This window comes from Juglans microcarpa x Juglans regia, chromosome 4S (assembly GCF_004785595.1).
Source record: "Juglans microcarpa x Juglans regia isolate MS1-56 chromosome 4S, Jm3101_v1.0, whole genome shotgun sequence".
Taxonomy (NCBI): domain Eukaryota; kingdom Viridiplantae; phylum Streptophyta; class Magnoliopsida; order Fagales; family Juglandaceae; genus Juglans; species Juglans microcarpa x Juglans regia.
In genome coordinates this window covers 6,774,654-6,796,070 of record NC_054601.1, presented here as the reverse complement: position 1 = coordinate 6,796,070, position 21,417 = coordinate 6,774,654, and the positions used below count along the sequence as shown (strand labels likewise).

Sequence of the window (21,417 nt, the reverse complement as noted above, 5' to 3'; positions counted from 1 at the left end):
GTTTTCTTATTCATTCTCGTTGATGCGCACGAAGGTGACGTGCGTTTGTTTCTCCGCAGCCCCACGGCGCTTCCGAGGCATCTTTCCACTGAGTTAGGTTTCTTTCTTGGCATTTAAGGTTCATAAATCGTTCTGATTCTGGTAAGCATCTTTTATTATCTTCTGTCATATGCTACTAATATCGTGCAAGGACTTTAAAGTTTCATAGCAAAACTTTTTTCTTCTGTCATTTTAAATCGCCTCATTTTCTAGGTATGTCTCATTTACTCCTTGCAGTACAACAATTAACCGTTCATTGCTACTTGTTGGTTGACTTTGGAAGTCTATAGCTTATATTGCAAATCAACAATTCTATACATCAGCTAAGATTTATTTTCGCACATCACATTTATAGTTTTTTTTTCATAGAGCTTGGACTATTTTTTATAAGATGTGTTATATGGAATAGTGAACAGTAGCTGATAGAATTTTTCATTGCAAATAAACATCTTTCTCAGCGACCAAGTGTAGATTTTGAAACATTCATTTTGTAGTGGGTATTTGAGGTTTTGAGTATTGAGATTTCAAGAATGTCATCAGGTGTCACGAATATGTCCCAAAATGGGAGTAAGAAGAGTTTTGAAACGTCAGGCTCTATATTTGAAATCGAAGATATTTTGGGGTCATTGGACAGATCAAGGCCGATTCATGTTGAGAAAAATAGATCCTTCGATGAAAGGTCAAATGGCGGATATGCAGACAGTTCCGCTCCCATCGTAGACCATCTTGAGAATGGATCTTCTCCCTGTAGAAGTTCTGGTTTTAATACACCCAGATCGAGTAGCCACTTTGAGTCACATCCCATGGTAGCTGAGGCATGGGAAGCCTTGAAGCGTTCCTTGATTAACTTCCGGGGGCAACCTGTTGGGACCATTGCTGCAGTTGACCATTCTGTTGAAGAACTTAACTATGATCAGGTGAATCCCAATTTCCATTGAAAACTTCTTCAAACTAACTTGTAATATTCTGATATTTGTTAGAAACTAAGATGTTTGATCCATTGAAAACTTCTTGAGGTTTTTTTTTTTTTTTTTTTTTTTTTTTTTTTTTTTCTGTTCTTTTAACATTTCGCACAATTTTCTCTGAAACAGTTATTTGCATTTTATTCTTCTTTTTGAGCACCGAAAACAATTGAATTTACTTTACATGGCAGGTCTTTGTTAGAGATTTTGTACCAAGCGCCCTGGCTTTTTTGATGAATGGGGAGGATGAAATAGTAAAAAATTTTCTGTTGAAAACTCTTCACCTTCAATCAAGGGAGAAGATGATAGATTGGTTCAAACTAGGAGAAGGAGTTATGCCTGCAAGTTTTAAAGTGATCCACGATCCAGAAAGAAACTATGAAACTTTGATTGCAGACTTTGGTGAGAGTGCAATAGGAAGAGTAGCTCCCGTTGATTCTGGATTTTGGTGGATTATATTACTTCGTGCATATACAAAACATACAGGGGACTCTTCCTTGGCAGACATGCCTGAATGCCAAAAGGGTATGCGCCTTATTTTGAGTTTGTGTCTCTCAGAAGGCTTTGATACTTTCCCAACTCTGCTGTGCGCTGATGGATGCAGCATGATTGACAGAAGAATGGTTAGTTTATTTCCATAATTTGTGATATAATAAATAACCTTCAAAAGAGAAACTGTGACAAATTGGACAGGCAGTTGACATGAAAAGATTTAATGTTACATATTGTGAATGGATTATATGTTAGAAGTTTTCCTGCCAGTGCCAGCTCTCAATGCCTGGTTTTAAAAATGCCACTTTGTTATTTCTTGCATTTGGTATCCAGCACCATGTTATTTTGTGGACCATAGTTTGATTGGAGCGCATGTACTTTCCCATGATTTCTCGGTATTCTTCTGTATTCTTTAATTGTCTAATTCTTCATCATTCAGGGAGTATACGGATACCCTATTGAAATCCAAGCACTCTTCTTTATGGCTTTAAGATGTGCTTTGCTTTTACTTAAGCAAGATGAAGCAGGGAAGGAATTTGTGGACCGAATAGTTAATCGTCTCCTTGCTCTTAGTTATCACATGAGGAGTTATTTTTGGCTGGATTTGAAGCAGCTCAATGACATTTATAGGTATAAAACAGAAGAGTACTCTCATACTGCTGTTAACAAGTTTAATGTAATGCCTGATTCTCTTCCGGATTGGGTGTTTGATTTCATGCCAAGTCGCGGTGGCTACTTCATTGGGAATGTTAGTCCTGCAAAAATGGATTTCCGTTGGTTCTGCTTGGGTAACTGTATGGCAATTTTGTCATCTTTGGCAACCCCTGAACAATCTGTAGCTATAATGGATCTCATTGAATCACGTTGGGAAGAGTTGGTTGGAGAAATGCCATTGAAAATTGCTTACCCAGCACTTGAAAGTCATGAATGGCGAATTGTAACTGGCTGTGACCCGAAAAACACTAGGTGGAGTTACCATAATGGAGGCTCTTGGCCAGGTTAGCTTCTGCCTAGATTTTCTTAGTTTTGGCTAAGATTGTCACTTAAGGTGTCATAAACTTGGGCATGCATATGATTTCTTAACTATGAAATGCTTTGAAATATAGCTTAGGCTTAACTAGAGCCATACAACTAGCATTCAAAGTGTAGTTTTCAATATATATCATGGCTCTTTTTTTTTTTTTTTCTCCATTAAAAAAAGATGTTCCCAAGATATTCAGTTGATGAAATTGCCTTTCGCTGCAGTGCTTTTATGGCTGCTCACAGCTGCATGTATCAAGACCGGACGTCCACATATAGCTAGACATGCCATTGAACTCGCCGAAAGCCGGTTGTCCAAAGACCACTGGCCAGAATATTATGATGGAAAGCTTGGCAGGTATGTTGGAAAGCAGGCTCGAAAGTTCCAAACCTGGTCAATTGCAGGATACTTGGTGGCCAAGATGATGCTTGAAGACCCTTCTCATTTGGGAATGATATCACTCGGGGAAGACAAGCAGATAAAACCCATTGTAAAAAGATCTGCCTCCTGGAGTTTTTGATACGTCCAAACTCGTATCTCCATTCTCAAATATATCTCTTTTCTCATTCTTCAACGTTTGACCAATAATCTAGCTGAGATATGTTAAATCCTACATGAAACAATGGAATTCATGCACTTCACAGGTTGAAGGGTGGCTATTTCTTGTTATCTAAAAAAAGTGTTATAAACTTATGCTGCGTGTCCCCATATTTCCACAATTATTTGGCTTGGACACATTTATGATTGTGATTCAGCAGAATAAGCTTGCATTTGGGTCTTAAAAATTGTAATAAGTTTATGCTATCGAACAATCCGTGGAATCAGATCATATTTTATTTCCGTGAGTATGGAGTAATTATCGGGTATTGGTGTAAGGTAGTTTTTTTTTTTTTTCCTCGGCAAATAGAAAGGATTCATTAAGAAAATAAAGGAGTCTTACAAAGTAATACAATAACGACAATTACATCAATTAATAAGGAATAAAGGGTGAGTCTTTTCCACTATAGAAATCCAACATACATTGAGGCACTTTCTTAAGGGGATGCTTCTGAACAAGTTGTTCAATGTTGCCTATTGCGCAATGAAATGTGCGTATCGATTTTAAAATCGATGTATTTTGATTTTTTTTTTTTTTTTAGAGGACGGTACCTCAATTTTATTGATAACTCTCACTTATGACGAAGGAAAACCGTGGTTACAACTAGAAACCTATTGGTTTACAGATATGCAAGAAAGACTAAAACCCGGGCCTAAAAAATCATAGACATGAAACCAAAATTACAAGATGCCAAAAACAACATAAAAAAAAAAAACCTATAAAAAAATATAAACAACCTGCAAGAAAACACCAGCGCAAGCAGATAGCTACTGAAATAACAATGAAAACAAAAGCAAATAAAACATACCTTACTAAGATATCCTCAAATAAGGAAGACCAAGTCTATCCATCCAAAGAAGACCTCTTAACTTACTGGGCAGAGAAACTCTATCTTCAGTCCAATCCATATTCAGACCCCCAGCTCCATGTTTCGCAAGAAAATCTGCCACCGCATTACCTTCACGAAAAACATGATTCACACTATACTCCAAATAATCAAGACAAACTTGAATTTCATCCCAATAATCCTCAAGATACTAGATATTACACTCTCTCTTTTTAATCCAGTTAACAAGAATTTGAGAATCTGTCTCAATCTGAACTCAACGAAAACCCAGATGACAACACCTCCTTACACCTTCCAGCAAACTCCTTAATTTAGCGAAATTATTGGAACCCTGTCCAAAGGAGGTAGAAAAAGCAGCATGCATCTTACCTCTAACATCACGAATGACACCCCCCGCCCCTGCCGGACCAGGATTTCCCAAACTGCTCCCATCAATATTAAGTTTAACCCAGCTCTGTCGGGGCGGGATCCAATTCACCACAAAAACCTTCTTTGCTTTAGGAATCGAAATCAAAATATCTAGTCTCTTAAGAATTGTGACATCCTGGCTAGTAAGCCTCAAAGCTTTCATATTTAATTGCATAATTCTACGGATCCAATAACTAATAACATGCCAAACAGACTCAACCGTATCAAGCTTACCTTCATACCTGGCTTTGCAACACCTTTCCCACAACTTCCAAGAGATAATGGAGGGAAGGAGGCCAAAAATAGTCTGAACTTGAGATGATTTACCAGCACGACAAAACCAAAAATTAATTTACTCCTTCCAAGTTCGGAACTCACCCATATGCACACTTAACTGAACAGAAGACATGCGCCAAATCTGTCTAGCAAAATCACCAGAACAAAAAAACATGATTAAGGTCCTCAATCTGACCCAAAGAACAGCAATTACATTTAGACACCAAAGGGATCCCTGTCATTTTAATCTTTTCATCCACATTCAAGCAATTATTAGAAGTCTTCCACATCATAATTGAGATTTTCTTAGGAAGGTTATTGTGCCAAAATTAATGGGCCCAAGGTAAATGGGTTGTCCAAACCCTAATACAATCCCAGACACTTTTAGTATTAAAAATACCATCATTTTTTTCCTCCAAATTAACACATCTTGTCCCTCTTTATGCCTCGCCAAGAATTGAAGCAATTCTATAGCTTTTTGTTGACCCACAAACATTTTCAGGAGAGGAACATCCCAACCATTGTCAATGTACAACTCTTTAATCTTTATAAAAGGTTGCACAGTCACTGTAAATTGGGCATTGAGCGGACCACCCTCCTCCTAATTATCATACCAAAAAGTGAGATTACCCTCTCCCACACGCCACTTAAAGTTATTAAGAATATCAGGAATACTCTTAACAATAGATCTCCAAAAACGACAATCCTTATTCGGCGCCAAAATAGATAAATGATTGCCCCTAACATACTTGCCTCTGAAAAAATCCGCTCACAATGAATGACCCGAAAACAAACGCCATGTAAGTTTCATGTGTAAAGCCCGCTGAATATCTCCAAAATCCCTAATACCCAAACCACCTTTTTCAGTAGGACGACAGATCTTATTCTAAGCCACCCACTTTCTTTTACCCTTCCCGTCGGAATCACCCCAAAAGAAAGAACTCAGAAGCCGATTCAACTCCATGATCACAACCTTTGGAACATTTAAAATAGCAAGGAGATGAGTTGCCATACTTAATAGAACATGACGCAAAAGAATAGTTCTCCCACTTGCAAAAAGCAATTTCATCTTCCAACCATCAATTTTCTTTTTAACTTTACCTAACAACTCACCAAAGTCAGAAGCTTTCAAATCTACCAACCACAATAGGCACACCTAAATACTTGAAATGAAAAAAGCCCTCAGAAAAACCGATAATACGGAGCATGATCCTTGTATCTCTGATTGGGGCTTCTATTGTCCAATCTGGAGTTTGTTGAGTTTGTTGTAGAGCTTCGACAACCACTTGTGAATCACCTTCTAAAATGACATTTTTAATTTGGTGTAGAAGGGCTTCCTGTACTCCTATACTTGCTGCGATTGCTTCTCGTTGGTTCGAGTTCTTTAATCTCAAGGTAGTTGTTGATGTGATCAGCACATATAAAAAGTCTAATTTAAAATATAAATACTTTAACTAAAGAGATTATACAAAAATGTATTAAAAAAAATTGACGTGATGTGATATAATATATCAGATTATAAAATTTCTTTTGTTATAAAATAGTTCATTGTTAGTTTATAAGTTTACTTTTGTAAAATTTCTGTCTATAGCACTTCTAAACTTAAAAAGTTGACATGTGTCTCTTTGTTAAAAAAACATGCTTATATTAATCATTTAAATGGGTTGAGCTTTCTCCGATTCAATCTAGAAAAACACTGTCCATATTTTTATTGGAAAATGCTGTTCGGCAATGAGTTTACCGCTCAAATGGACCACTTAATCTGACATTGTCACATGTCATATTAAAAGGCAAAAAAAGCATAACACTTGTTTTTTTCCTCAACTGCATCAATTTTTCATTCTTTTATTATTATTATTAATAATAATAGCAATGACGGTAAAACATAGCAATAATTATAGGCTATGATATTTTTTTGGTACAATAGAATGAAAATGAAATTATGATTTTGGAAATAAGGGAGATTGAACAAAATGATACATTTTGGAAGTTTGTTAAAGGATTTGATAATCGTTTATAGTGAATCATTATATAAATACTTGCCATCACGACAACATCTTGGTGATAAAAGGAAAAAAATGAATTTAACATTCTGTTTATTTTTTAATTGAGTAACGCTAGATACTGTACAAGCTTCGCACACTGTTTTGAAGAAAGAAGACGTGATGCTTTCAAACTTGTCAATATCATTCTGATTCATTTCATTTCTCCTTTTAACATGACGCACGGGTCAAGCGGTCCATCTAGTAAACTCAAGTAGGCGAGTTGGAGCTTCCATTTTATTCTGTGAACTCCTTTTCATGCGCCGAAACAGATCTTGTACGCGAAGAAGATAACTGGGCCAGGCCCAGGCACCAGGATGTTGCTCAGTGGTTGAACCGCTCAATGCCCAACCCCAACCAAATAGTGTTCTCCCCACGCGTGTCAAAACCGCAAACGAATCGAAACTCGAAAGTCTTCGAGGCTCGAACCTGCACCACATCTAAAAGTCGCGCACTTACAGCGCGAGAGCTCGCTTCTTTGAAAATTGAAACTTCGTGGAATCGATCATACAACGTTTGTTTGCTGATACCACATCTTATAGGTAGAGATAGATAGAGAGGGAGAGTGCGTGTGAGAGAAAAAGTAGACGCAATGCAGGGGCCAAAAAGGCCAATCCACGCCGTGGCGACATGGGTTCGCAGACAGCCGCCGAAGATCAAGGTGTTTCTTGCGCTTGTATCGGCCTTGGCCACACTCGTTCTCCTGCGACTGGTCGTTCACGATCACGACAACCTTTTCGTCGCAGCCGAGGCCGTTCACGCTCTCGGCATTTCCGTCCTTATCTACAAGCTCACCAAGGAGAAGACCTGTGCTGGTAAGGGAAAAAAAACTCATCTCCTTCTTTGGTTTCTGTTTTTATCTTCTTCTTTTTTCAATTTAACATTCTGATTTGGAATTGGGCCCTTGTGGGTTACACCGAAAGTTAATATCTTTGACACTAATAAAGGGATAAAATAGATTAAAGCTCTAGGCAAAATGGTTTGGCTGCCCGGGAGTAAAAAAAGTGAAATATATTGACTATAATGATTTGAGAATAATCCTTCAGCAACTAGAAAGAAGACTAGCTCTGATTGACATTTTACAAGGGACTTTTTTGAAGTATTGGAATCTGGCAAATACTTGTGATTTATTTTCCGGTGGTTTGGAGGCAAATCGCACTCTGGATTAATGTGCCGACTGATATGAACAAACAAATGGCTGTCCTTCCTGCATGACCGTGCGGCTTTTTACCGTTTACCTTTATATATGGTGTGATACATTCTTGCGTTCTCGAATTATAATTTTTTATTTTTTTTTTCTAACCACAGAATTCTTTTGGGTATTGGATACTGAAACTGGTCTAGCGTTACTATTCTGTGGCTCTTTTAGGGGATAATATAGAAGATAATTTTCTTTTGACAATACTAAGTCGAAAATTGTATGTCAGTGTTCTATTATGTCCCAAAATATTGTTCATTAGGAAAATTATATATGCCCTTTCGCTCTTTGATTTGTTGGTGTTCTCAATTTACAGGGGAAATTATATTCTGCACCCTTGAACTACTACCATTATTTTCAATTTACTTCCTGAAATACTCTCTTTTTTATTTATTAAGTAATTTACTCCCTGAGAGACTAAAACTGATAATTAGAACCCTATCAATTTATTCAATTTGCACCTTGATTAAAGTTTGACTTTGAGGGTGCAAATTGACTAAATTTGATGGTTTTGGGTTCTAATTATCACTTTTAGTAGTTTAGGGTGCAAACTGAAAAAAATGATGGCAGTTCAAAAGTGTAAAATGTATTTTCCCTGAACTCCTAGTATATCATAGATATTCTTGATGGGCATTTATCTAGACAAGGTTCCATTTTTTTAGTGAAAAAGTAAAAACTTGATCTCCTAACTATAAAGGTTTTCAAGCTTCCTTCATTATTTTCTCTTTTTGCCCTGGCATCAGTTTCTAGCTGGGGAAACTGCCAGGTTTTTTATTTTTTATTTTATTATTATTATTGGCACCATGTGTCCGGGAACAGAGTCTCGACTAATCCTGGGGGTGCACAAGCCCTCAGTAATGAGTTTTCCGCAAGTGCACCTCGGGTAATTGAAGGGAAAAATCTACCAGTCCAATGGCCCCTAGAGATTGTTTGCACCCATTGGGATTCAAACCTTAGACCTTGGAGGGAGCATACCACCAAGACCAAGGCCTTGACCAATTGCCAGATCTTGTTAAGATTATAACTGCCGAAATGCCCTTTTTGATTCAATATTATTAACCATCTGCAGGGCTTTCACTCAAATCACAGGAACTAACAGCCCTATTTCTGGCGGTTAGACTCTATTGCAGTTTTGTCATGGAATTTGATTTACACACACTACTTGATTCAGCAACACTGGTGACAACTCTTTGGGTGATCTATATGATTCGTTTGAATTTGAAGTCTAGTTACATGGAAGAGAAGGACAACTTCAAAATTTACTATGTGGTGGGTCCTCAATCATTTTGCAGAACAAAGTAACCTTCCTTCTTGTATCTTAACATTTGTGGCATTTATATGTTTTTAAAAGCAAGTGAATGTAGGAAAAATTGCCAATACCGGCTAAACTTGATTTCCTAGTTTGTTAAGTGGCGTCTCTTGCTGGTCATGAATGGCTATTTCATTGCAATGTTGCATGTTTGTCTGAAATATGGAACCGATTTTTTGTTTCTCTACATGTATCCATTTGTTTGCTGTTTTATCAAATCATTTGGGTTCAATATTTCATCCTCTGAGTTCACTGCTAAACATATTGTCCTCATTCAAAGTAAAACATTATACTTGTTCATACTACACTGTGGTGTGTTGAAGGTGAGAAACCATTTTAACGCTTCAAATTTTGGTAAAATTTCTTTCTGTTTGCATTTCTCATAATTCCAATAGATATAGTTTTGCTAATATGGTTCATCTATTATTTCTGTTTTTTTTTTTTTTTTTTATAAGTAATAATATTATTTATATATATATATATATATATCAATAGGAGTAACTAAGTATACTGGATGTATACAAGAAAACACCTAGCCCATACAAGAGAGCCCCTAATGACCCAAAACTCCCATGAAACCTACCCAAAATACACCAACCCCAGCCCCTTGTTTCCATAAAACTAATCCTTTAACCGAACATCCCACTACGAGATTGTCTTCACAATGTCCTCCCTTTAGGCTACGTTTGGGTAGCCAACATACCTCAACACTTTCCAAGTATTCTCGTACTATTGGAAATACTCCACGTGCCAAACACAATGAGCCATCTTCATATCAAAATCTTTTCAAAAACCACTATAATATTTATCACTATTAAATATAAATAAAAAATAAAATCACTATAATATATAAATAAAAAATAAAATTACTATAATATTGATCACTATTATATATATAAAAATAAAATCATTATAATATTTATCACTATTATATATAAAAATAAAATAAAATAAAATCACTACACTATTTATTAATATAATAAAATCACTATAATATTTATTACTAAAAATAAAATCACTATAATATTTATAGGTCCCACACCTTTTTCAACTACCTATCCAAAAGTCAACAACTCAACATACTTCACACATCCAAACAACTCAAAATACTCTCAATGGGACCTACAAACTCACTTCAATCTCTACTCATAACTATTCACAAACATTCTCAACACTTCTCAAGTATTCTCACTATCCAAATGTAGCCTTAGTCTTCCCTAGACTTGAGCTACCTCCTTTAGCATTGTAGTTGATTGCCCATGAAAGATGCTTTAACTCTCTGCTTTTCTTAAAATGTGATTTGGTTTCAAACGCGTGACTTGCCTCAATCGCAGTGATTAGAGCTTTAAATTGGTCTTCATGTTCTCTATATGAAAGCCCCAAGAGTTGTTGAAGCCCGTTAACTTTATTCAGAATCTAATCCAATGGTAAACCCGCTATATTGTTTAACGGAGGAAGAGAAACCAAGGGAATGACATTATCCCCAACCATAGTAGCCAACTGCACTCCCGATTCTAAACCTTCCCCCACATGAGGCACCAACGACAAACCGCTAGTTTCCTTCCCGCCATATTGTTGCTCAACAGCTATATGGTTTTTGTCCATTGTTTCTGTCACCATTATAGGTTCCTCCCCTCCATCAGCATTGCTTGACTTTGCACCCACCCCCGACGATCCTTGTTGTGTCATTTTATCTGACCCTACTGCTCCCTCCGTAGAACAAGGGAAGCACTACCTTCTGTAACCCCATTTGCATCTTCTAAAAGAGGCTTGACTATTTCTTCCAAAGTTCTCGAGACCCTGGAGGGACCCCCGTCTTCAACTAAAGATGAGCCCTGGACAGAAGTACCAACCCCATCTGCATTTGGTGCCTGAAGCCCTACAACTCCCTCAGGAGGCATAGTGACACTAGCATGGACTAAGATGCCAGCGTCCAACGACCCTATCTGTGACGGCTTTCATACACCCTTTGCCAGCACACTTGTAGCCTTCAAATCCAAAAGATCTACCCCCTGCCCTCCCTCATCCATACTTGACCCACCACCAATACCCATGACTAGGTCCAACCCCTTATTTACTTTAATCATCAGATATTTCACATACTCCATAACTCCATTCAATTGATCTTTGACATCCTACAATACCCCCTCCACCTCTCCCAATGTCACCTGACGACCTTTGTCTCCTACAAGTGCCCTACTCTTTCTTTTTGCCGCTGAGCTGAGCTCGGCCGGACTACCCGCCATTGACCTCAACACCTCAGCGTACGAAGCACATTTGATTGAGGACGACCTTCCCACTGTTTTTCCATCAACAAACTTCCCACTTCAAATAGTGGTTTTGGACTCAGTAACACTTCAAATGGATTGCAGAAAGACTTTTCATCCAATGCCATTTGCGCCTTTCGGAATCACCAATAAACCTGTCCTCCCATTCCGGAATTCTAAGAGTTGTAGAAAGCTGCCCTTGCGTTAGCATGATGTTAAATGATAAAAACTTCATTACCCATCCTTAGCTCTCTGAAGAAACCTTCGTGATAGATAAGTTCTAAACAATCCTCAATCCCCTTTGCCACCCACTAAGCTGTCATCCCCCTTAGACACATGAACTTAGCTATCATTTTGCTATGTTTAGAAATATGAAAACTATTTCCTCCCGCTTTCGTAAAAACGAAAATTTTTTATTCCACTTTCAACCACCTCTTGCCTTCCAACTAAGACGAATCCACATCGCGCATCGTCATTGTCAAATCTCACTGCTCCCTACTGCTCCCGCTTCATCCTCTTAAGGTAAAAAACAGATCTGTGCCCACAGAATGGACTCCCGGTCGTCAGATTCCGTCGATCAAGTCAAAAGCAGGTTGCAGGCAAAGGCTCAACGCAACTCAAAAGAACCAGTACCATGTTGACTCAAAGCAACTCAAAAAACCCGGTCGCAGGAGGGGGACCGACGTCGGAGGGCCCTCAAAAGAGTTGTCGGAGCCCAATGACCTTGTCTAGGCTAGTGGTGAGAAGTCACTCGCCGGTGGTCAAGGGCGCAACGTCGGAGGGCTCCAAGAAAGAGTCTTGCGAAAAAAGTAGGTCGTCGTCGCCAGGACCTATGCCGGACGACCCTCAACACTATCGCCGGGGCCTGTCAACCTTGTCTGGGACGGTGGTAAGTATACACTTGCCGGTGGTCCAAGTCGTCTCTGAGAAATGATAGAGAAAACTTGTGAAAAAAGAAAACCAGATCGTCGGCGCTAGGACCTACGCCGGACGACCCTTTGCGGGGTTCACGGGAGTCCGTCGACCTTGTCTGTGCCGGTGGTGAGGGGTCGGTCTAAGGTGGTAGCACGAGGGCGGCGGTTCTTCTCTCTCCATAAGATTTTCTATCACACATTAACGGCTTATTTCTGTTATAAATGATGCATGTTACTTGGCTATGAGAAACTTCCATAGATTTTACAGATTGATCAGGTTGTAGTTTGTATGACTTATGATTCCCCTTTGGGGTTTGGATAGTCTGGATTCAGTTCACCTTTTTATGCTTGAATAAGCATGCCAATTCAAGCTTCCTAAGTGTAACTCAAAAGTCAGGTATGGCTTGTTGATTTGAAAACACTTGATAAGCTTGATCTGGATATGCATCCATGAACAGAGTCATATTTCCTTGCTTTCAGATATTCTTGGGCTGGCCGGACTATCGTTGTCCTGACAGGTTTTCATTAGATTTGATATTTGCACTTTCATAATTTCTAGGTAGTTCCCAGTTTCTGTGATGCATTGAAAAGCAAAAATATTTATTTCTTAGAATCTAGCAAATAGTAAGTCACTGTATTAATGTATTCTGATTAGTGAACCTATTTAGGTAATTTACGCTCTTATCTTTTCTTGGTGCAGGTGATACCTTGTTCTGTGCTATTATTTATAATCCATCCTACAACACAGCATCATATCTTGAACAGGATTTTCTGGGCCTTCTGTGTTTATCTTGAAGCTGTTTCAGTGCTACCCCAGCTGCGGGTAATGCAGAACACAAAGGTATGGTTTCAAAGTTACTCTTGCATGCTCTCTTAGTTTTCCATTCCGATGGTCCATCGTGCATGGCACTTTAAGCTATTTTTTTATTAACTAAATTTCATAAATGACGTTTTGATATTTTTTTTTTCTCATCTTTGTTTCTTCAAACTCTCAGATTGTGGAACCATTCACTGCACATTATGTATTTGCACTGGGGGTTGCAAGGTTCTTGAGTTGTGCACATTGGCTTCTCCAGGTTTGATGATGAAGCTCAAAACTGCCATATATGCCACATATGAGATACAATTCAGTTGTCTATATTCTGGTAATTGAGTGCGAATGTGGCTAGCTCAATTTTGCTACACAAGCCATCGTTGCTTTTCAGAAGCTACAAGCTACAGTGTTCAAACCTCACCAGCTTCGAATGTGTCAATAAGTGAAGGGAAACTTGCAAGCAGTCTATTTCACGATATCTTATAACATTATACAAATAACTAGCAGAACGACTGTGAAGTGTTTTTCTTTTCAGTCTTTAAATTGTTATGCATGGACGCCATTAACATGTTGATGGAACTAATCCGGGATTTGATTCATTGATTGTGGTAATTATTGCCTTTCTTAATTCCTTAGTTTATGGTTTCCTTCTTTTACACAGGTATGGGATACTCGAGGCCGCTTACTGACGGCTTTGGGTTATGGTTTGTGGCCTCCAATGGTTCTCCTCTGCGAAATTGTGCAGACCTTCATTCTTGCAGATTTTTGCTACTACTATGTTAAAAGGTAGGTAAAAACTTCCTGATTTTGAAATCCTTAGATGCTGTACACTACTTTCCTAGTGAGCGCACTGCAAAATTTTCCTCTGGATGCAGCATTCTCGGTGGACAACTTGTTCTGCGACTCCCCTCAGGAGTGGTGTAAACTTTGGGATGATGCCTCAGTTTTTTGGTATACATCTAGTTAAAGCCGGATCGTTCCACTCAGCAAGTCAACTATTGTAATGTCAGGGTTAGTATTTAGCAGTTGTGAGCTTTGGACAGTTTCTTCTTGACATGATGCATGTTTTAGATGCTATCCTCAATGTGTTAGGCCCGGAACTTTTGGTGTGTAAAAGCTCTGAATTTGCACAAAGATTAATTCTATATATGGAAACTGTTCTTGTATCCTATCTTTATGGAGAATGTAAATTGTAACACACATTTTCGCACACTAAATCTAACGGTCCATAAGGGCCCATGTTACTCACAGCATTGATGAAAGAAAGCTTACAAATAGCGGAAGATTTGCGCGAAATTAATATAAAAGAGTACTGTAGCTTACAGCCCTCTTGACATGGCATCACCTATCACATGGTTTATTAAAAAAAAACATATTCAAAGCAAAAATCATCTGAAAACATAAAAAAAGAAAGATGATCGAAATTTTAGGTTTCCTCCGGTACTTTACGTATGTGATTTTTTTTTTTTTTTTAATAAATCATGTGATGGTGCTATATTAAAAAAGTCATCTAAACGGCGGCAAGTTTTTAGATGGCCAAGTAGCATTATTCGTAGGGCTGTAAGTCGGCCGGTCCGGACCGACAAAACCGACCGGACCGGATCGAGAATAGGCATTCTCGGTTTCGGTCCTCCTCACAAAATGAGAATTTCGGTCTTCGGTCCGGTCCCGGGTTTAGGGGTTTTCGGACCGGACTGGTCCGAGAAGCATTGGACCGGACCGGACCGACAAAAAAATTAAATTATATATTTATGTTTTTTATATAATAAATTATGTAATTTTCATCTAACCTACCACATGGTCCAATTAACCTATCATCAATTCACCACTAACTAATTAGTAGACATCTACAAATACAAGACTACATCTATCTAGATTCTACATTATTAGATAACATTTTGTAATATATCTAAATTGTAAGTAAGTATAAAGCAATTAAAAATTTAAAAGTAACTAATGTAAATTATAATTAACTTCATGATTCATGTATGACATGAATATCAATTAACTCACCTATGAGTCTATGACTAATTCACCATTAACTAATTTATAAGTTAGAAGTTAGAACTATAATAAATTGTAATACATTGACATACTCTAATTAGTAATAAAGTAACAATTAACATCATCAATATAATTATAAGTTTATAGCTAAACTAAATTTATAACTAAATCAATGTAAGTCTATAAGTTATTATAACTAGTAACTACAAGTCTACAAGTCTATATATAGTATCAATACAACTAATACTATGACTAATGACTAATGAGTATTACTAATGAGTATGAGTAATGAGTCTATATGATATATCACTGATTCACTATGACTCTAGTTTACTATTAGTAATTTAGTATAGTATAGTCCATAATTTAGTATCCATGTGTTATTATATAATATATATTCCATAATATATAACATATATAATTATATTATTAGTATCACTATTACTATTAGAGTATAATATATAATATTATCATTAATTATTTTTTCAATGAGTTACAAGAATAATCACCATTAAATAGTTTAATTAAATTTACTAATTTAAATAATTTTTTTAATTAATTTATGTGCCAAAAAGATAAAAACAATCACAAGTTTAAAATTAAAACACATCAAGTTTGGAAAACATCAAACGGCGCCGTTAAAAATAAAATTGGACTTAAACGGTGCCGTTTAAGTCCCAACCGGTCAAGATATGCATTCACTGGTTGCGTGAAACGGCGTCGTTTCACGCAACCTTTTTTTTTTTTTAAATGAGTGCAAACTTACTTAAATGGTGCCATTTGGGTTCAAATTTAACCCAAACGGCGCCGTTTCGTCACCCCCACTTCCCCAGTTAGCCCCCGGCCCCCAACACCCCACTCCACGGGCCACAAAATTGGAATTCTCAGTTTTCCAATTCCGTAACCCTAGCAGCTGCGCGACAACCGCCCTCTCCAGCAGCCAAGCCCCTCCGTTCGGTCCCCTGAAAATTCCAGCCTGCAGTCCATCGTCTGAGTCGTCTTCGTTGGGTCCCCAAAAAATTACAGCCGACAGCCCCACTCAATCGCTCCGGTGCTGCCTCAGACTTCAAAGCCTCACTCTCGGTATGTTTATTTCATTTCATCTACTTGTAATTCTCGGTATCTTGATCTTGAATATTGTGAATTTGTGGGGGTATAAAATTTTGGATGCCCAAATATGAAACCCTTTTTTCCTCTTGATTTTGTTTATTTATTGGCCCTCTTGTTTGGTTGGTTAGAAAATTTTTTAATGGTGAATCGGTGATTACAGAAAAATCTCTCTTTTTAAATCATAGACTATAGTTTATTATGTCTTAAATTTTAACAACCTGATTATAGACTATAGTTTATTATGTCTTAAATCATAGATTAGTAGTAGAAGTAGTAGTTATATGCATCTATTTTGGTATCATTACGCTGCAATTAAAGGGGAGCCTAATGCCCTGCAACAATATATCAAACAGTTGGCTGACCTAATTTCCTTGAAGCCAAATACCTGCACCACAGCTAGCCATGTTTAATTAGCTTGCATGATCTACCTAGCACCATAATCAGATCAGTAACATGCATGCATCGTGAATATCCCTAGCATATATATGATCATCATGATATGATTAATATGTACGTTATTATATATAAGTTCAAACTGGAGCATATATATCATGATCTCCATGATGATATATTGCAATTAATATATATTACTTTTGAAATAATAAATGGGTTCCAGCTTATTGCAACTAAGATTTTTGTCCCTAGCAAGACCTAGTAGCTAGTTGTTTTTATATTTCAAAAATGTGTAGGAAAATCATGAGCACTTAGCTCTCAAATGAATTTCCCACCAACATTGATACAAGTTTTAATGGACGTGAATATATATATATATATATAAAGCCAGAGTAATATGAGAGTAAATAAGATTTCTGATGTGAGATTTCCAATATTCTAGCGATGCTATGGGTCATCACATGACTGGCATGCATGTGAGATAGCCAATATTCTAGCGATGTTATTTACAGGCCATGCAGCTATACATGGTGTCCATATAAGTTGAAATCTTCTCAAAACACTTACCAATCTCTCTCTATTCACTAAAATTTATTTTGTATTTCAACATAGGATACTAATTTTCGTGTCCATATGTCTACTTCATTGACTTTCTTGTATCCCTTTCTAGCTCCTTTTTATGTAACTAAGTGTAATATATCTACTATTTATTGATTATATGTTATTTTTACTTAATTTCATTTTTTTTTTCTAGATGGAAACGATTCCAGAATTATTTCCACATGATTCTACTACATATGATGTAGAGTCAACACAGGCTACACATGGGCAAGACATTCCTCCACTCCCACCCAATGTAAGTGTTAATACTACACAGAGTGGTAGTGGTAGACATAGGTCAATGGTTTAGGATCACTTTACAAAAATACCAAAATGTGATCCAAGTAAACCTAGGGCTGCATGTAATTACTGTGGTGCTTTGTATGCATGTGATACGAAGACCAACGGTACAAAGTCCATGAAATGTCATATTGAAAAACAATGTAAGAAATGTCCATTGAGACAGACAGATAAGTCTCAAACTACTCTCGGTTGGAAGGCGGGTGTAAGAAGTGTTAGTGGGGAATTTGTGCCCATATCATTTAGTGTTGAGGTTTGCAGACAAGCCTTAGCAGAAATGATTATTCTTGATGAGTTGCCATTTAGGTTCGTTGAAGGGAAGGGTTTCAAGAAGTTTATGCTCATTGTTTACCCTAAGTGGGTCGGGATTCCATCTCGTGTTACGGTTGCGAAGAATTGTTTTAGTGTGTATATAAGGGAAAAAAGTAAGTTGAGAAGTGCTCTTCAAGGGCAACGAGTTTCCCTCAACACGGATACATGGACATCCGTGCAAAACCTCAACTATATGTGTCTCACTGCACACTTTATTGATGATAATTGGAAACTACACAAAAGAATTCTTTCTTTTTGTTTGGTTGAGAATCACAAGGGTGATACACTTGGTAGAGCCATAGAGATGTGCTTGCATGATTGGGGGAGACCGAAAATACTTACAATCACACTTGATAATGCAAGTTCTAATAATGGAGCAATTTCTTATTTGAAGAAAAAAACCAAGTATAGGAAAGACACTGTTTTGGAACATGAATTCTTGCATGTTCGGTGTTGTGCCCACATTCTAAACTTAATTGTCCGTGAGGGGTTGAGGGAATTTGATGAGTCTATTGTGAAAGTGAGATGTGTTGTGAAATATGTTAAGTCCTCACCTCAAAGGTAGACTACATTTAAGAAGTGTATTGGGTTGGAAGAAATTTCAAGCAAAAGTGGCATTTGTTTAGATGTACCAACTAGGTGGAACTCCACCTATCTTATATTGGAGGGGGCTTTAAAATTTCGAAAAGCTTTTGAACGGTTGGAAGAAGAAGATTCAGGATTCCTTAGTAGTGTTGGAGACGATGATGTCGATGATGATGAAATTGGTGATATAGTGAATAGGAGAACATCAAAGAAGTTAGGGCCTCCCAATAATAATGATTGGGAGAAGGTAAAGTTGTTTGTAAGGTTTCTTGAACTATTTCATGATGCAACTTTATCTTTTTCGGAGAATCAATATGTAACTTGCAACTCTTTCTTTCTGGAGTTAGTTAAAATATCTGATGCAATTAAAGTGGAGTGTGAAATAGGAAGCCCTGTGGTGGGATTAATGGCCACAAATATAAAGAAAAAATTTGAAAAATATTGGGGCGACTTAGATAATATGAATATGTTGTTGTTTGTTGGGATTATTCTCGATCCTCGATATAAGATGCGATATTTTGACTTTGCATTGGAATGCATGTATGCCAATGACCCCACAAAAGCGGTTGATTTGAGTTGGAAGGTGAAAAATACTTTAACCTGCATGTATGAGGCATACACTGATAATGACGGAGGCAACAATTCTGATTTACAACAGCAGCGCACAAGTCCCCCACGTGAAGAAGTAAATTCTACAGATGGTAGTGGTAGTGGTAGAGTTGATAGGACGGTAGAAAGAATAGCCATATTCAAGCAGCGGTTACAGTCGGAAAACACTTTAGGGAGCAAGAATGAGGTTGATAGATACCTAGCTGAAAGTTGTGAGGAGGCGTTCCCAAGTTTTGACATTCTTATTTGGTGGAGGGTTAATTCAGTTAGATATCTTGTACTTTCAAAAGTTGCATGAGATGTATTCGCAATACTGGTATCTACAGTGGCCTCTGAATTTACATTTAGCACGGCGGGTCGTGTCCTTGATCCTTTTCGAAGTAGTTTATCTCCGTTGATGGTTGAGGCTCTCATTTGTACACAGAATTGGCTTCGTTTTTCTTCTATTCCAATCAACCTTAAGATTTTAATGAATGAGGTGGAGGATTTTGAAAGGCAGTTGAGTATGTTTCTTACTTACTTCATTTTATAACTTTTTTTTTATAAGTACATCATTTTATAACTTTTATGAGCTATAATACTATATGTTATGTAAATTTATTTAATTTGTTTTATTTCTTTATTGTATAGAACTTGTTCGGGACGGTGACAATTCTATGGAGGCTTCAAATACAATATCTACAACCAATGCAAGTTAATGAGGTGAATCTATTTTAGCTTGTTAGTTTTCAATTTTCACTTTTGCTATTTTCTAATAATTTCTTTGTTTACACTTTACAAAATACTGTGAAAATTGAAAAGTATGCCAAGCCAGAAGATGTAGGAAGCTATGGCTTATGAGCTGTCAGGAGAAGAATTATCTTTATTGTAATTTGTATTTAGAGCTTTTAATTTTTCAGTTATTTGGGAATTGTATAATTTTTAATTTTCATTATCATTTATCTATGCTTGGGAATGATTTTTTTTTTCTTTCTTACTTTTAGAAGCCAAATCTGCTTGGAATGTTATTTCAATTTTCTTTCATTATCTAGTATAATTTTTAGTTTAACCATGTTTAAATTGTTTGGAATCTTTGGATGGATTAGTAGTAAGAAAATCAAGTAGCTATTCATTTTTTAAAGTTTTTTATGGATATAGACAAAATTTATTTTTTGTACTAAAACCTTTTATTCAAATTTATTCACTGTAATTTAGTTAGCATATTGCTTGGCAACACAAGTATTATTAATTTATTATATTGACAATTTTTTTATGATTATTTTTATTTCCCTTTAAGTTCTTTTGTATTTTTTTGCTTCAAATTGGATAAATTGTTAGTGGGCTTTCACCATTGGGCCGAAAAAACAGAGGAATAAGATTGGGTTTTTGGCACCATTGGGCCGAAAAAACAGAGGAAGAAGATTGGGCTTTTGGCCCATCCGGTTAGGATTGGACCGAATAGGACCGACCAGACCGGACCGGACCGAATTGGACCGGACCGGACCGGTCCTTCTGCCTATTCGGTCCGGTCCAGGGTGAAAAAACCCTGGACCGAATTAGTCCGGTCCGGTCCATTCCATAACACCTCCTTCGGACCGACCGAACCGGACCGAATTCACCCCTAATTATTCGTATAAAAAAATACACAATATCATGTTGCTGGGTAGAGGGAGAGGGAGGATTTGGCCTATCTCCAGGCCGCCCCCGCCGCCACATGTGAACATGTAAAGAGGGATTTTGTTTTGGATAATAATAGACGTACACTTTATTTATTACTGTTTTACTATACACTTATTTTTTTCTCCTTGTGCTATTTGAATTTAAATTAAAAAAATTTTAAAACATGACCTTCTTACATAATCTAGAAGAAAATAAATTCAATTAACCAACGTAATCATGTAATTTAATTAAAAATCAATTCAATTTTATAAAAATTAACCTTCTTTTGCTTTTTCTTATAACAATGTTTTCTTATAAATTATGCAAGAATATTATGTTATGAGACTTTTAATAGAGATTCAAATTACAAAAAGAGAAAAAAATAATTGGATAGTAAAACAGTATTAAATGTATCATTATCGATGCCACGGAAAGAATATCTAAGGCTTTGTTTGGGAACCTGTCCCATCACATCATCTTCTTAAATATCACTCAAATACAAATACTTTTTAATTTCAAGTTTTTAACTTTTTTATGTAATCATTACAACATTTTCAAACTCCTATATAAAATAATAATAATAATAATTCTGACTTTTTTAAATTTTAAAATAAAAATAATATTCTAACGAAATTTTAACTTTACAATATTTTTATTCAATTTCTTCTCTCTCATTTCT

General features: G+C 36.8%; 2 protein-coding genes across 2 annotated transcripts; both read left to right on the top strand.

The window, feature by feature from the left end:
- The first annotated feature begins 290 nt into the window (after positions 1-290).
- On the top strand, positions 291-3,350 carry LOC121262893 (probable alkaline/neutral invertase B). Its single transcript, XM_041165575.1, has 4 exons — positions 291-956; positions 1,193-1,624; positions 1,933-2,491; positions 2,739-3,350. The coding sequence occupies exons 1-4, from the start codon at positions 570-572 to the stop codon at positions 3,032-3,034; spliced, it is 1,674 nt and encodes a 557-aa protein (XP_041021509.1). The 5' UTR covers positions 291-569; the 3' UTR covers positions 3,035-3,350.
- A 3,616-nt stretch (positions 3,351-6,966) lies between these two features.
- LOC121263078 (ER lumen protein-retaining receptor erd-2.2-like) lies at positions 6,967-14,333 on the top strand. Its single transcript, XM_041165867.1, has 6 exons — positions 6,967-7,500; positions 8,953-9,152; positions 13,074-13,214; positions 13,369-13,449; positions 13,849-13,973; positions 14,063-14,333. Exons 1-6 carry the CDS (start codon positions 7,278-7,280, stop codon positions 14,109-14,111), a joined length of 819 nt encoding a protein of 272 aa, XP_041021801.1. The 5' UTR covers positions 6,967-7,277; the 3' UTR covers positions 14,112-14,333.
- The last annotated feature ends 7,084 nt before the right edge of the window (positions 14,334-21,417 follow it).